The 16,990-nt window shown below is 38.8% G+C and overlaps 1 protein-coding gene across 3 annotated transcripts in view; it reads left to right on the top strand.

Annotated features, from left to right (window-relative positions):
* Positions 1–16,990, top strand: part of ARHGAP6 (Rho GTPase activating protein 6) — a 542,269-nt gene that overhangs the window by 502,814 nt on the left and 22,465 nt on the right. For all 3 annotated transcript variants that reach the window (XM_003920302.4, XM_074391719.1, XM_074391720.1), the window contains exon 9: positions 5,703–5,882. In XM_003920302.4, coding sequence (XP_003920351.3) covers positions 5,703–5,882 — 180 coding nt within the window. The remainder of the gene's footprint in view (positions 1–5,702; positions 5,883–16,990) is intronic.

Here is a 16,990-nt window from a genome sequence, read left to right as displayed (position 1 = left end):
TAAGATAAAAGAAGTACAGAATAGGAATTCAAAGACCTGTACTGGGGTCTAGGTCACGGTTTCTCGGCCTCTGCACTGTTGACATTTAGACCTAGGAATTCTTTGTCATGGGGCTGTCCTGTGCATTGTAAGATGTTTACCAGCATCCCTGGCCTCTACCCACTAGATGCCAGTAGCAGTACCTCTCCCCTCCCACCAAGTTGTGACAACCAAAAATATCTCCAAATATTTCCAAGTCTCCCCTGAGGGGAAGGGCTCAAAATCGCCCCTGGTTGAGTGCATTTGGTAGCTCTTTAGTTCACTGACCATGTGTTGTTGAAAAATTCTATTAACCTTCCTATACCTGGGTTTCCTCATCTGAACTTGGGAAATGAATATTCTTCAACCAGCCCTAAAGAATGGTTGAGAAACCTAGTATACTATAAGGAATATGAACTTATCCTGGTGACAGTGAAGTTGTAGAATGAAGCCAGGGTTTACAAGGGTTTCTAGACACTCTAGACCTAAACATTGCATCAAAATGAAAGACTAATAGCCAAAGATTAAAGCAGCAGGAGAAATATAAGGAGAGCACTGCTTCCGTGAAATCGTTAGCAGTGACAGGAGATCAGGCAGCTCTCACAGCCATTGCAGATTGTAGTAAAGGCTACAGAGCAGTGAAGTACTGAGGGAGACAATGGGAAATCAGGCCATCTTCATAAAGTGCTGAATACCTCTGTGCGGGGCAGGTGGTTGATTCTTTTAAGCTGTGAATCCTTGGAGGGATTCAACAAACAGGTGGTATAAACTGTGTTGTAGACTGGGTAGAGACAAAAGGTGAGTGAGTTAAGAGGCTTTTGTATCAATAGAAATATGGACAACGGCAATTCTTGTTTTAAAAGATTCCATGTAAGAATAGCCTTGGGATTTGAATCATGCATGTTCTGAGCATTTACCTTAGGTTCCTCTAAACCAATGACTGTTGCTTAGAGATTTTCTAATGACTATCCTCAGGATACAGTGGTATGTAAGAAATGGAGGAGGTGAGGACACACGGCAAATATAGAATTAGGGAATGCACTGCAGACTCATAGCAGACATTCAGAGAAGAAGTGATGAGCATTGGCCAGAAAAGTTAGGAATGGCTTCATGGAGGAAGTTGAATTTAAGATGTACTTCAAAGGGTGTGTAAGGATTGAATACATGGACCACATAAGCACAGCATTGGCATGGAAGTTAGCCACACCTCTTGTGTTAGAAGTCAAGGGTAGAAGGGGAGGATTAAGAGAGAAGTTGTTTATTATTTTTTAGTCGATTTGGCATGAGTAGGTAGAGAATATGGAAGGGGCAGACTGGAGTACAGCTAAATATTAAATTGTAAAATATGGTCAAAACAGCATTTTTCAACTTCTCTTACCTATTTTTAGTGTGTATTATCTATTGGTTAGGGTGCTGTTTTGGGGGATTCCAACATAGTTGAAACCTGGTGCAGACTGTCAAAAAGCTTGAAGGGTCACACAGGTTTGGCCAGCACCTTGCTGCATGACTTGTCTTTATGAAAGAGAGGAAGAGGAAGGAAAACAGAGTTGGGATGGGGGATGATCTTAGCTTGGTCATCTACAAAATGAACATAATATTTTCTCTTTGATAGGTGCTTAAAATTCAATGCATCATTAACTGGTGAGATCTTAAAGATGTCGAAAAGAAGGGCATGAGAAAAATTGTTGACCAGTCAATCAGTGCTTTTTTGGGAAAAAAAATAGCAGTATTTTATTGAATTGGGGTGTTTTGCTATCTTGTGTTTGTTTTGTTTTCTTCTATTTTGTTTAGTTTGCTATTTGCTTTGCTCCTTAGGGAAAAGAGAAATTCCCAAGTGTAAGAAACATTGCATTTCTTTAAGAAAGAATATAGCAAGAACCAAATTGAAACCTCCTGAGCAGTGGTTTTTCAGAGAGTTCAAAAAACCCCTAGCACTGCATGGCAAATGTGGTGTGAATATGCACTTGTTTGGTGAGAGAGTCCCTAGCTATCATGGAGTTCTCAAAGGGTCTATGAGGCAAAAAAGAAGTTACAAACCACCAGTGTAGGGCCATGATTCCTGATTTTTGAGGAGGTACATGCCTCTAGGAAATGGTAGGTTGGCTTTGGAACAACAAGACTTGTGCCTCTCCTCACCCTCATCCAGCCCTGTTTTAAAGTTCATTTTCCCATTTCCCCATGCCATGGCTGAGTCTGCCAAGCAAAAGGGAACAGGAAGAGGTGTAGCAACAGGATGAATAGAGTAGGGATGCCTAGGGTGGGGCCATCAGCTTCGCTTCTTGCTGTTGAATCTCCTGGCTCTGGGCTTTGGGCATCACTTCCCTCATCTATAAAACAGGGACAACAGCAGCAGCTGCTTCTTAAGCTTATAGTGAGAAAGAATTAAAATGGCCAGTGGAAAGCCCCTAGCCTGGTGCCTGTACATGCCAGACTTTTAACACATATGAGCTATGTGTTAACACATATAAGGCTTAGAAATGATCTAGGATGTTTATTTAGTGAAGATGAAAGTTTTCTTGAATTGATAACTAATTTACAAATGAAGTAATGGCCTGGCTCAAGTGCACATTGCATTACCTAGACACAGCCATATAGCACATACAAACATATGCTGAAATACATGGAGAAAAGGTAGCCATTGCCTCGGAGCAAGTCTCCTTTCCATGTTAAAAAACAATAAAACAAACACCCAAAGCATTAACAAACCCAAGCAACTTGGTCTGCAGCTGGAGTCTGTGTGCAGTTTTACAGATGGGTTGTATTCCATTCCCAGAATAGCAACAGGAGAAGGAAAGAGCGGAAACAGAGCTCTAGATTGTCCTTGTACGAAACATTCTTTTAAAAGAAAACAAAGTCTTCCATTTGTTCATGCTTAAAAAAAAAAAAAAAAAAATGAGAAAACCCTACTATGACTTTAAAGGAGTAAAGGGAAACACTCCAAATACCTCTGAGTTCTAAAGGGAGGAATTTGAAAATGACACATATTTTATTTTCACCTTAATCATGAATTTGCAGGAAAAGAAATGAAAAATAAAACAAAAACTTGTCAGATTTTATATCAGTGAAATAAAAATTGGACGATCCTACATAAAGGGCACTTTCTTTCAAATTCTCAGTGTTTATCACATGAAATAATTTCGCTTGGTGGCCGTTCACCTGAAAACAGCCTCACCTTTTAAAAATAAGACAACTTGTGTACCATGCCGGGATTGCAGTACAGCGCAGTCACCAGCTCATGGCTCCAGAGGATGAGAGTGGTGTTCATGGGGGCTTTGTCTCAACTATTCATCAGGACTCCTAAATTCTATACCAAGGTGTTTCTGAAAGGTTGTATAGATCTTCCCAGGCACAAAATCCCCACCAAGCAGGCACAGTTCCCATTTTTATCCTAACTCTCAACTGATATTGACAAGAGAAATAAAAACACACAAACCAGTAGTTCTCAACCAGGAGTAATTTTACCACACAGGGGACATGCGACCATGTCTAGAAATAATTCTGGTTGTCACACTGTAGGCTGGGGGTCGGGGTGCTCCTGGTATCTAGTAGGCTGAGGCCAGGGGTGCTGTTCCACATCTCCAAAGCACAGGAAAGCCCCCACAGCAAAGAATGATCTGGCCTTGCATGTTATTGGTGCTGAGGTAGAGAAACCCTAGCCTAGAGAAACTTAGACTCTCCCATTCACCTGAAAAAAAGACAAGTAAGTAGAAAGAATGCCCACACCTTTAAAAATGTTCATATTCCTTATTACAACAATGCAACTTGTAGAAATTTACTCCTAAAAAGTGCTCACCCAAGCTCACAAAATGTCTTTTCAAGGGTACTTTTGTACTATTGTTTATAACAACAAACAATTCAAGACAACATAAATGCCTATCAGTTGACTGTGATTAAAACACATCATGGTTTATTTGTGCAATGGGATTCTATGGGCCAATGAAGACTAAAGACAGGATTTTTTTTTTTTTTTGTAGTGGAAAGATTATTGTAGCATATTGTTGAGACAGAAACCAAGTTACAAAATAACATATGGATGAGATCCCAGTTTTAAAGAAAAAAAATTCAGGTATACATGTATATATGTGCACAGGAAGACATAGGAATGGATGATTTGGGGCAGTGGTAGAATTATGGGCAATTTTTTTTTCTTTTTGCTTACCTGTACTTTCTAATTACTAATATATTGAACATAATTTTTTATACTTCAAGCTAAAAAATAGTTTCCTTCCTTCACCCTGTACTCCTCTTTAGTTTCCTATATTTCTTCTTCCTCCTTCTCTGTGAGATCTTTTGAAGAAAGTGTCTACATTCACTATTTCCACCTCTGCAACTGTTCCTCATTCCTGCCACACCACTGACATGACTCTTATCTGGGACATCAGAACCATCAGAGAGTCCATTCTGGAGGGAAGGGTCATATCTCAATGACCCTCTGCCACAGCTCATCACTCACTTGAAACTCGCCTATCATTTCTTTTAGGATATAGGTTTCTCTTATTCTAACTTCTCACCCATTCTTGACCTCCTTCATCAGCTGCTCCTTAAAGATGCTGGAGTCTCAGGAACCCCTTGTCAGCCCCTCATGTTCCTCATTTTACTTTCCTTCCATTCCATTTTTTCCTTTGTTTAAACACAAGAGCCTCACCCTCTGCATTATCCTCCTCACCCTTCATGCGCTCCATAATTTGGGAAGCTGCTCTTCATCCCTACTTCTTCCTTCCTAGTTCAGATGCTAGCTGCTGTAGCCTAGACTATTGCAGTGTGTTCCAGGTAGTCCTACTCCATTGCATCCCCTATCCCCTGTTTCATAGATTGCTCTTCCTAAAATGCAAATTCCATCTCCATTCTGCTCTGTTCAGAATCCCCTTGCCCTTAGATGACAATTTGAACTCCTTGGTGTGACACACAAAGATCATCTTACCTGGCCCTTGCCTGCCTTTCCTGCAGAACCCCTTCCACACTGAGTTTCCTGGGGCTCTGTGACATATTCTAGATGTTTCTGTCTTTGCATGTGTGGTGCTTTCTTCACTGTGAAATTGTCCCCTGCCCCAGATCCTTTGCTTTTCAACCTAGCGAACTCTAGTCTTCTTTTGAGAGTTTGTGCAAATATTTCCACCTCTGTAGTGGTGATCCTGGGGCCTTAGGAGTTGAGAGCTTTATAGTTTGCAGTCATTAACTGTAAATGATAGGTTTATTTCCTCCCTAGAAGGAAAGCCATTTAAAATAAGGTCTATGTTGTGATCATTGCTGGAACAGTTTTAAAATAATTATAGCACATGAAAAATGCCCAGCCTATGATAGGTGCTGAGTGGATGAATCAATGGCGATATTATGGATTGATGAATGAAGGGATGGATGAAGAAACAGATAGATGGATGGATGGGTGTCAATATTTCTTAAGTGCAAACAGGATAGAAATTTTATATAGTACCCATTTTACAATAAATGACTTAGAGTTGCAAATTTTTACTCAATATGCTATTGAGATGACCACTGAACTATGAGCTCCAATCCAAGATATGAAAGCAAAAGGAAAATGGTGATGCTCTCCATGGATTGTGATAGAAATGATGGCATCCTTGCAGGATTATAAAAAATGAAGAAAAGGTTTCAGTGATTATTGAATCACCCAGTATTTTGAAAGGCAAACATAACAACAGTCCTTATGTTTTCTTCTCCCCTAGGTCACTGGGAATAAAATGACATCTCTAAACTTGGCTACCATATTTGGACCCAACCTGCTGCACAAGCAGAAGTCATCAGACAAAGAATTCTCAGTCCAGAGTTCAGCCAGGGCTGAGGAGAGCACGGCCATCATTGCTGTGGTGCAGAAGATGATTGAAAATTATGAAGCCCTGTTCATGGTAGGTAGCCCTTCTGTGGCAGAACATCACAACAAACTGCCTACTGGTTGCCTCTGAAGGCAGGATGAAACTCTAGGAGACCACTCTCTGATGTGTAGTGCTGCTCACTGAATTCATTTGAAGTCAGGCAGTTTCAGCAGGAGTAGAAATCTGCACAACTATTGTGATTCCATGTTTTAACAAACATGCCAAATTATAATTTTCATTTTGTCATCCTCTAAACCATGGTCACATTTTGGATTCATTTAATCATAAAGCAGTGTCCTTGCTCAAGACATTAATAAAGCCCTTCTTTTTGGAATTCTGTGTCCCTCATGAATTCATGTATTCATAAGCATCTTCAGTGGCTTCACCTCCTCCAAGGTCAATCTTAACATTTTACCTCCTACATGAAACTTCACCTGTCCTTCCTCTGTCCTTCCCATGCCACTTCTCTGTCCCTGAACTCCATTATTGTTCTTACTGATGTTTGTCTTGCCCAACATTGTATATAGTCATATATGCTCATTTCCCCTAGTAGAGTATAAATGCATTTAAACCAAGGGCTGCACCCTTATCTCCTCTCTGTATCCTCTGTACGCTTTTGGAAAGCCCTCCATCTGGTAGGCATTCAATACATATTTTTTTTGATTTGTATTGAATTACCAGTTCCTGTTTTCCTTCATAAAACTACATTGCTTGGTACAACTTCCCTTGAAACATTAGAACAACTGCCAACTCTCTTCTATTTCTGTTCACCAGTAATATTGCATGTCAAAATTTACAGGAACCTTCTTCATGTTTCTTCTTCCATTTCTCTTGTCAATTTGCAAGCACTATAAAGCCTACTTATTCCGCTAGACCCTTTTGTGCATCCTTTAAGAATGCTAGTTACCTCTTTTAAATCTCTCTAGTAATTTGTCTACACTTATCAATTGCTGTGCATTATATTTATGTCCATGCTTGTCTTACACCAATTATTTTTTATAAATTTGAGACCCAGTGTTTAAGAATATTTGCCCTCTGTATCTTACCTATGTGATTGTGAGCAAGTAATTCAATACTCATTAAGCATCAATACTAGCTTTAGAAATGAGAAATATACAAAGGTGATGTAATTCTCAGAGTGGTGACCAGAATTATTTGATATGTCAAAGTATTGTGCAAACTGTAGCGGTTTATGTGTTAATTAATAATTATATTAATTGGGTAACACATGCTGCCTCAAATCTCAGTGCTTTAACACAGACATAAATAGCTCTCTCTCATTAAGTTTAATCAGATATTAGGTGGACAGCCTTCCAGGTGATTTAGGAATCCCAGCTCCTTGTATCTTGAGGCTCTGCCATTTTTTAGGGTTTTACAGATAACCCCAGAAAGGTCATCCATCTTGTCCACTCAGATCTCATTGGTCAGAACTTATGCACAAGCCACACTTAACTTCAAAGGAGGCTGGGAAGTGTATCCTGGTTGGAAGCCCAGGAGGAAGAGCAAATAGATTTACCACACTGAAAAGTTCACTGAGGTAGAATGGCATCTTTCTCTTGTATGTATCTCTGAAACATTGTCCCTGGATTGCCCATGATAAGCTCTCAAAAAAAGGTTGAATTAATAATTGACTCTACATAAAATGTACACTTCAGCCAAAATCCTGATAATTAGCTACATATTTGGATGAATCAAATGTCTGAACTTTTCAACATTTTCATCAACTTTTAAGTCACGTATCATCCTGCCAAGTAGTCTTGGCATTACTTCATGTTCTCTGGATTTTTTTTTTTAACAAAACAATACTTCTTGTCAATCTTAATTCTATTATCTAAGTAAAGTTCTCCTTTATATGAAACCACAAACCATCGGGCATTTCTTTTCAAATCAGATACCAACAAAACTCTTCCTGGCTTCTTTGAAAATACAGCTGCTGCCATTTTAATTGCTCTTCTCTCCATTTCCTGCCACCTGAATTACTAAGAGCAGTATAAAAACATCAGTATTCTACCTTTTCCAGCTTTTCCCAGATCTGATCTTTGTTTGCCATTCTCTGTAGGGATTGATGTCAACATTCTCTCTTATTTTTGGTGGCCAGTTATAGTCTTTACTTCTCAAAGAGGCCTTCACTGGCCACTTAGTATAAAATGCACCTCCCATCCCCGCCACCGCACACATACATGCACGCACGCACACGCACCTTCACTCCCTATTTCCTTTCCCTGCTTTTTCTTCTTAGCACTCACCACTGTTAACATAGGGTTTTACAAATTTATCTTGTTTATGTTAACTACATGACAGGATGATTTTTTTGGGTCCATTTCTATCTATAGTACTTCCTTTACTGCATTACCCCTGTGCCTAGGACATGGTAGGAACATAATAAATATTGGTTGAATTAATGAATGGCTCTATGGTTCTTCTGTGAGATATGATTTCCATATTACCAAGTTTTACTCCTTATACATATGAAAACATTTGGGCATGGAGAAATTGAGGATACCTTTCTTGTAATAAATTAACCATTAATGTAATCATTCTTGATCTCTTTAGAAGGATTATGGGACTCATATTAAGAAAAATAACAGTCAGTCAGCAGAGATGGCTCACACCTGTAATCCCAGCACTTTGGAAGACTGAGGCAGGTGGGTCACCTGAGGTTGGGAGTTTGAGACCAGCCTGACCAACATGGAGAAACCCCATCTCTACTAAAAATACAAAATTAGTCAGGCATGGTGACTCATGCCTGTAATACCAGCTACTCGGGAGGCTGAGGCAGGAGAATCACTTAAACCTGAGAAGCCGAGGTTGCCGTGAGCCAAGATCACGCCATTGCACTCCAGCCTGGGCGGCAACAAGAGCAAAACTCTGTCTCCAAAAAAAAAAAAAAAAAAAAACCCAACAGAGAGAGAAAGAAAGAAAAGAAAAATAACAGAATAACAGTAGAGTGGGAGGAAAAGGGAGACAATTATCTCAAGTCTGGGTCTATGAAAAGAAACTGACTTCTGGGAGCAGAAAATTTTACTATAGTCCTATCTCTGGTATTTATTAGCTATATAACCTCATCTTTCGTTTCTATTCATTTTAGTTAGCAAAAAACTAGATTTGAATGAATGATAGCCAGAATCCCTTCTAGTTCTAAAATCTGCATGGTTCTATGCCCTAGCACTGACTTCCCCACCTTCCTTTTTATAAAACACAGAAGAAAATTAATCTGATCACATTTTAGATTCTCTTGGCATATTTGACAGTTTGAAATCTAGTTGGCTAAACCAAGGCTGGTGGTTGGTCAGCAAAGCTGATCTGCATAGGTGAACAAAAATATCGTGTATGTAACTATTTTGTTTTGTTTTGCTTTGCTTTTTAAAGAAGCTTTCACAATTATTGTAATTCCAAACAAGGAAGGATGAAGCTAGTCAGGGCTTGATGGTTAAAAGTAGTAATTGTGCAGTTTCACAGTCCTTGGGTTTAGGAGCTTCGAAAAGGAGACCTTCACTTCCATTAGCATTAGAAAGGAAGTCTTGTTAGGAGAGGTAGCTATACGCTTGTCCTGGAAGGCAGAACAGGCCTGGAGGCAGTGACTCCATAGAGGAACTGGTGGGAAGGAATATAGAAGCTCACAGAGGCCTGGCAGGGGCCCAAAATTTGTTGTTAATGTTTTAATGTCCTTCATTTCCTGATGCTGAGACTTCCTCTCCCAAGTGGCCACTGAGTTAATGGGAAATGGCAGAAAAGAACCTGGCTTCATCCTGTAATATAGAAGAGGCACCTAGATGCAGAGGTTGACACACAATTTAAGAGTCTGGCTAGGACAGTCTTTGTAATTGGTTGTTTGCTTTTCAGGTAGTGGTTTGGAAATCCTTGAGCTGGAAATATATCATAATAGTAGACACCATGACCACTCTATCAAAATACCAAGGCAGTAATTATAATAGTGGTTCTCAAACTTGAGTGTGCAGCAGAGTTGCAAGGAAACTTAGACATTCAGATTCCTAGGATGCAGTCCAGAGAATCAGATTGAGCAGCACTGGGATGGGGCTCAGCAATCTGCACTTTCTAGTGAACACCTCCATGGAGTTCTGGTAGTTTCCTAACCACAGCTTTGGAAACCAAATGTTGGGAAACACTGGTAAGATAGAAAGACCATGTGCATTGGAATGAGCTACCAAAATTCAAATCCCTGATCAGCCACTTATTTGCTATGTAATCTTGGGCCCCCACACTTAACTTCCCTAGCCAAAAGATGAAATGACATGACCTAATTTACAGGGTTGTTATAAGACTTAGAAATATTTTAAGTCACCTAGAACAGAATTAACATATACTAGGCACTAAAAAAAAAAAGATTTCTGCTGTGATTACATTAAAGTGATAAGATGCCTGCTTTATCAAAGCATGTTTGGATGTCTTCTTGGAAATCAAGCCCACCCTGCCCACACTGTGTATAATGCTGTGAACTGCTCCCAGACATATATACTGCTAGGTCCTTACTCTGCTCTTCTTTTTATTCTATAGCATTTACTACCTTTTAACCCACTATACAATTTACTTATTTATTATGGTTATTGAAACCTAATAGAATACAAACCTTATAAAGGCAGGGATTTTTGTTTGTTCTATTCACTGACATTAACATCACCTAGAAAGCACATGGCAAAAGATGGGTACTCAGTAATTATTTGTTGAATAAATACTGCAAGTCTCTATTACTAGAAAAAAAAATGTATTTTTGTTGTTGTTTGGATTTTTTCCAGTGTCCATACTGCTTATATTCCCTTACTTTTAAATCATGACGCTCCATTTCCAATATCAACACCTATTAAAAACTGGCTAACATAAAATGAATATTCTGTGGGAGCATTGGAAATCAAAGAATCATGAATATCTAGACAAAGTCATTGGTATTATCCTAACCAGAAAGCTCTCACTGACTAAATCACTGACACATGAATTGTTCTGAAACTTGTTGCTACTGTAACTAATATTGGGAATTCCAGAGAAAACTCATCATTGCTCTTGGGATTAGTAAGAACTTCAGAGCAGAATGGAGAAAACTGTCAGCTTCTTCCAAGGGCTGATATTATACTATTCTTACCAGGACTTTTTCTTAGAAGAGGGGCAAAAATGACAAGGCACCACCCTTGCAAGCTGATGAAAAGTCCGGAGTGCAGTGGAGACGTGGGAAAGCCAATGTGTTCCCACCCCAGTGAGCTGTCAGCCTGAACTAGGGACCAGCTCAGTGCACGTGGGAAATTTCAAATGAGCACTACTGGGAGCAAGGGTCAGAGGCTGTGATGAGGATTCCAAGTCAGAAGCCAAGCTTTGCTTTGTGTTCTCTTCATTCCCCGATGCAAATTGCATTTTCTTAAAGCCTCGTTGCACGCCAAGTCAAAGAGTCAAGCATTCATCCAGGTCATCAAGCAAGAAACCACCCCTCCCAATATATATATATATATATATATATATATATATATATATATATTTATTTATTTATTTATTTATTTATATATGATTTCTAGTTCCTTTTCTGTATAGCCAAATACCACCGTTTACGTGCCAGGGATGGGCTAGTCATTATGTACATCATTGGCTTTTTAAAAATCTCACTACTATTTCATGAGGAGTAAGCTAAGTTTGTTTGCCCAGGTGATGCAGTGACTAAATGAATTATTTCTACAGCATGATGCCTCCTCACGTAAAAGAAGAGGCACTTTGATGTGGCATCTCAGATATGGAGTCCATTTGCAGGGAAAGAATAATATATTTTAGTCAATCTGAAAATCAGGAATGAAGACTTTTAACAGCAGTAATACTGCAGGACTAATCATAGCACCCCCTGATGTTCATGCCAGCAGATGGCTTCAGGAGCCAGCACATGTTCCTGCTATATAGCCTGCTCACCTAGTCCCTGTCTGCAAACACAGAACACGTGTAGAATTGGTGTCCCACAAAGGTGAAAGGAAGCAGAATCAAATTACGCTTGAACCTTTTCCACCTCCTTTAGCCCGTTGCCATGGAACAAAGACTGCTGATTTCTTTCATCTTTGCTTGAATCATCCTCTAACATCATTCCATGAGCCCTGGACTCTTCCACTGTATTTGTTCACTAATGTACCTCAATTGCCAAAACACGCTGCCTGGCATGCATCTAGCACTTAAGAAATATTTGCTGAATTTAATGCATCTTGACCCTCCAGTGCACCCAGATCCCCTTAAATTATTAAACCACCTGTTACAACAGAACCACACCAAAGATTCTAAGCTAGGCCTGTCCTTGTTTGAGCTTTTGCTCCCATAAACAGCCAAAGTGATTTCTTTTAGTGTGTTTGTTAACTATAAAATGCCATCATGATTTCCAGTGATATTTACTTTTGCTGGATTTTAAATGCCAAAGCATCCTTCTTGCTCAAGTGCAAAGTGGTGGATTGGTGTGGAACACCCAGTGACAAGTGCAGTAGGACTGGGTCCTGGGAATAGCTCTTCAAAAAGCCCTGAATGGTTTATTGAGGTGATTTAGTAAATGGAGAAACTTGTACCATTTTTCTCTCTCAGTGGTTTATGGAATAAACTACCTCATAGCAATTATACCCTAGGCAATAATTCAAGGTTTCATTTTTAATTTGATCGGGTAGCTTTTAATTGTGACAGTTTTATTCTTTCATATGTGCAGTGTTTACTTTTTTTTTTTCTCTGAAGCAGGAGAGGCCAAAGTTCTTTTGATTTTTGGAATAGCATTATGCTTTGAAGGAACTCATTAAAGTCTAAAGAGTTGAGCCTTCAGATAAATACAACCATAAATGGTACCCTTAGAAAATATCTAGAATTGCTACATGGTTGACTAAAACCCAGTAGAGATTTTGATGTGAAACGATGAATTGTAAATGAAGAATTACTTTGGGCTGGGTTTTGTTTCTTCTTTTTAACATGCAGAATTGCTTTTTTTCTTTTTAATGTAATATGTTTTTCACTGTCCTTCTCCTTAGTACCCATTTTGCTATATACAAAAATCCCAGAAGCAGAAAATGAACATTGTTTAATTATTGAGCTATCTTTTTCAGTTTTGGAGTTTTTGTATTGATAAGAAAAATAGCAGCATGGTGGCTCACACCTGTAATCCAAGCACTTTGGAGGCCAAGTCGGGCAGACCACCTGAGGTCGGGAGTTCAAGACCAGCCTGACCAACATGGTGAAACCCCATCTTGAAAAAAAAAAAAAAAAGAAAAAGGAAAATAGCTTAAGAACATGAAAAAATTCTGATGATACTCAGTTGGGAAAGAAAATGTATTTTCCCACTCTAGAAATGAATAGCAATAAGATTGTGCTGCAGCATGACATTGGTAGCACTGGTAAGTACAGAGAAACATCTAGACAAGGGCAACAACACATGCAGACCATGATTGAGTGATTTTAGATTATTATTATTTTTAGCCATTTCAACAAACCACCATGGCACATGTATACCTATGTAACAAACCTGCATAATCTGCACATGTACCCCAGAACTTAAAGTATATATATTTTTAAAATTATCTTATTGCTAGATCTCTTTGCAATTGGTAATCTATTTTCAAATTTTTTTAGCCCTTTTGATTCCCATAATAACCCCATTAAGGAAATGAATATGCACATGTTTTCAGATGTGGGAACAGAATCCTAAAGACGGTGATTGATGTGTCCAAGTTTATATTAATTATAAACAGTAGAGCCCAAACTGAACTTCAGGGGCTGTTGCCTCAGATTTTTTTTTTTTTTATGGCATCCTAATTTCTGAAAAAGTATGCTTAAGTCAATGGTCTACCTGAATATTTCTTTCTTACTTATTTCAAGCTGCTGTTTCCTGTCAGTTTATTTACTTGACTTTTATTTCTCCAATAAGTACCTAAATTAATAGAGAAACAAATGTTCATCCAATTTAACAGAGCCAGTAGTTTGAAATTTTTATTAAATGTTAGGAAATGAAATGTGTGGTTATAGCCAAAAATTAGAGGAATTATAGGAAAACAGTACTGGGTGCTGTTGTAAGAACATTGAAAAATCAGTTCCAGGCATCATTTCAAATTTCTTACCTCATTTTCCCACTGACCCCAATTTTCTGAACCATTCCTTTATTTTTTAAAATGTGGTTTAATCACATAAATTTTGAAGCTGCCTTAAATCGTTCTGTAGCAAAAATGGATTATAAATAAACTAATGAATTATATACATTGTAGTCAGTTTTGCATGATAAATAGGAAAATATTATCTGCCTTCCTGTAATACAGGAAGGAAATGCTGGGGAAGATGCAGTTTTAAATAGGATGGTCAGGTCCCAGATATATTAAGTTTAAACTATATCTTTTTATTTATTCGTAAATAGTATCTCCAAGCCAAAATGGTACCATGGGCCTTTTAAAAGGAAACTATAGATAGATTTATAACTGTCACCTTTTCAATTTGCCTTCGTTACCAAGTAAGAGTCATACATGCTACATAAAAGAGACCTCAATAATTATGATTGCTTGAGAGTCAAGCCTAGTTGAATGAGGAAAACCTCTGAATTGCAGACTAGCTTAACAAAAATTTATGGAAAGTTACTTTTTAAGTAATGATACTTTCTGAAACTTATGCTATTAATTCATCCAAGTTGATAATTTATCTTAGACATATCACTTACTCTCAAAGAATTAATATTGTCATGTTTGCACCACTCTGAAGGGCTTGCACTCTAATTGTTTATTCTTTAAATCCAAATGGGAACGGATTCATGCTTGGAGCAAAAATTTTTATTACATATCTAAGCCTAGCAAATTTTAAATTAAACTAACTGGAAGGAAATGCAAGTACTTTTCCTAATTTGTTTATGGAAGTTTCATCTAAAAAAGAGATCGGGACATACATTTTTGTCCTACATTAATTTTTGCTTTGCTGTTCATTAATAAAAAAAGACTTCTCTTTCTTCTCATTTTCACCCCTTAGGTGTTACCTTTTTTAAAAAAAAACTATTATAATAGCACATGGCTGTTGAATAATGATCTTTGAAAAAAAATACAGTAAAAATGATGTCTTTCTGCTTACTTTATACAGTAAGAGAATAGATAATCTCACTCTTGACCTAAATGTCCTGCCGTTTCTTTTCTCTCCCCTTTCATTCCAGGCCACTGCAGCTGGTCACTGGGCTTTAAATACCATCTATATGTGTCTCTTAAATGTCTATGTCGAACCCAGACCTCTCCTATGAACTCTGAATCCTTATTGCCAACTATCTACAAGATATTTCCTTCATTTGGATGTCTTGTGACCTCTCAACATTATCATATCAAAACTACACTCCAAAACTTGACCCCCAAATTTATCCTCCTGCAGCTTCTCCAAACTGATCAACAGCAACTCGATCTTTCTAGTTGCCTAAGCCCAAGCATTGAGGTCATCTTTTCTTCTCCCTTTCCCTCTCTTCTCTCTGTCTCCATCCAATAAATTTATGCTATCACCTTTGTCTTCACTATCTCCATGGTGGAAATATTTCTTATCATCTCACCATCCTAGTTCAGGACCCACCATCTTATCTGGATAGATCAGCAGCCCCCCTCTGCTGTCCTTGCTTTCTCTCTTCCTCTATGTATTCTATGCTCAAGTCAGCAGCCAGAGTGATGATGCTTCATGTTAGTCATCTGTTCAAAATCTCCAGTGGATCCCCACCCACTTCGAGTAAGAGCAGAAGTCCTTATCATGACCCATAAGACTCTGTGACACCAGATCCTGGCCCCATGACTCCTTCCTACCACCTACCTCCTTTCCTGCTCTTTTCCAGCCTCACAGGCCTCCTCATACTCTTGACTCAGGACCTTTATCATTGGTTTTCTTTTCCTTCCTTTTACCTGAAACGATTTTCTCCAACTCCTTTATCAATTTCAGTTTTCTGCTAAAATGTCAGCACCTCTAGGACCTGACCATCCTATTTATAACTGCGACTTCCCTAGCACTCCCCATTACCTCTTTTTGCCTTGTGTTTCTCTATGTTTTTCCGTGTATATTTAAGGCCTGTCTTTCCATGTTTGTTATCAGCTTCATGAAGACAAGGATTCTTGTCTGTTTGGTTTGTAACTGAATTCCCAGCATCTAGTACCTGGCACTCAGGAAGCATTCACTCAACATTTATGCAATGAATGAAAGGAAGGGAGGGAGGAGAAAACTTAAGGGAGAAGCACAGTGTTGCTGAATTAGAGCTTGTGTGGGATGACTGCCAGGGGAGAAGATGGGAATGACAGATTGAGGAGAGCAAGCAAGTGGATGGCTTCAGCATGGGGATAAAAAGAGTTTCCAGTAAGTGAGTATGTTGACCACAGCATTCTGACAAACACATAGAGAAGAAATATGATGCACATGCTGAGGAAATAGCATACAAATTAGCAAGCTGTTGTATCAAAGGTTCATCAAGTATGTATTTTTCTTTGCAATGAAAAACTCAAACTAAGTAAAGGAATTTGAAGGCTCACATAGCTTAACAACCCACAAGCAAATATGGCTTCAGACATAGTTTGTCCCAGGACTCAAGTGATATCAAGACATCCCTTTTTTCTCTCTCCAGTACTTGGTATTGTTTGCTCGATTGTCAGCACAATCATCAGGCCTCATATGGATACAAGCCCTGTATTCTCTCTTAGAAGTCTCAGGGAAAACCTCCAGGCTTTTCATTGCCTCTGCTGGAGTCACATGCCCATTGCTCAGGCAACTATGATAATCTGGGAATGGAATGCTCAATAGCACACTTCACCCTTGAGCTAAGGGTTGGGTAGCAGTTGGTTTTCCAGAGGGATCTTGTGGTATAACTATTATAAGAGGAGGGAAATTGAGGCTTTTATGACTAACAGATGACCACTACAAAAGGGCTACTAAAGACTTGAACTTGGGTCACTGTAGCTGCAATGGAGAAGAGCGATAAAAAGTAACAGAGGTGAAGTCTAGTAGGCCTCCTGGCTCTGAATGGAGAGGAGAGGGGATGCAGAGAGGCTTTAGTACAACTCTGAGATCTTGAGCTTGTGAGATTAGAAGTTAGCAATGTCATTAATGAAGATTCACGATGAAGTAGGAGGAACAGATTTCTAAGAGATGGAATGCATTTCCTTGCTTTCTCATCCCTGTTTTTATTAATAAAATTGTTTCCA

The sequence above is a fragment of the Saimiri boliviensis genome, chromosome X, assembly GCF_048565385.1.
Source record: "Saimiri boliviensis isolate mSaiBol1 chromosome X, mSaiBol1.pri, whole genome shotgun sequence".
NCBI lineage: Eukaryota > Metazoa > Chordata > Mammalia > Primates > Cebidae > Saimiri > Saimiri boliviensis.
The sequence above is the reverse complement of the archived record's forward strand: the minus strand, read 5'-3'. Positions and strand labels throughout refer to the sequence as shown.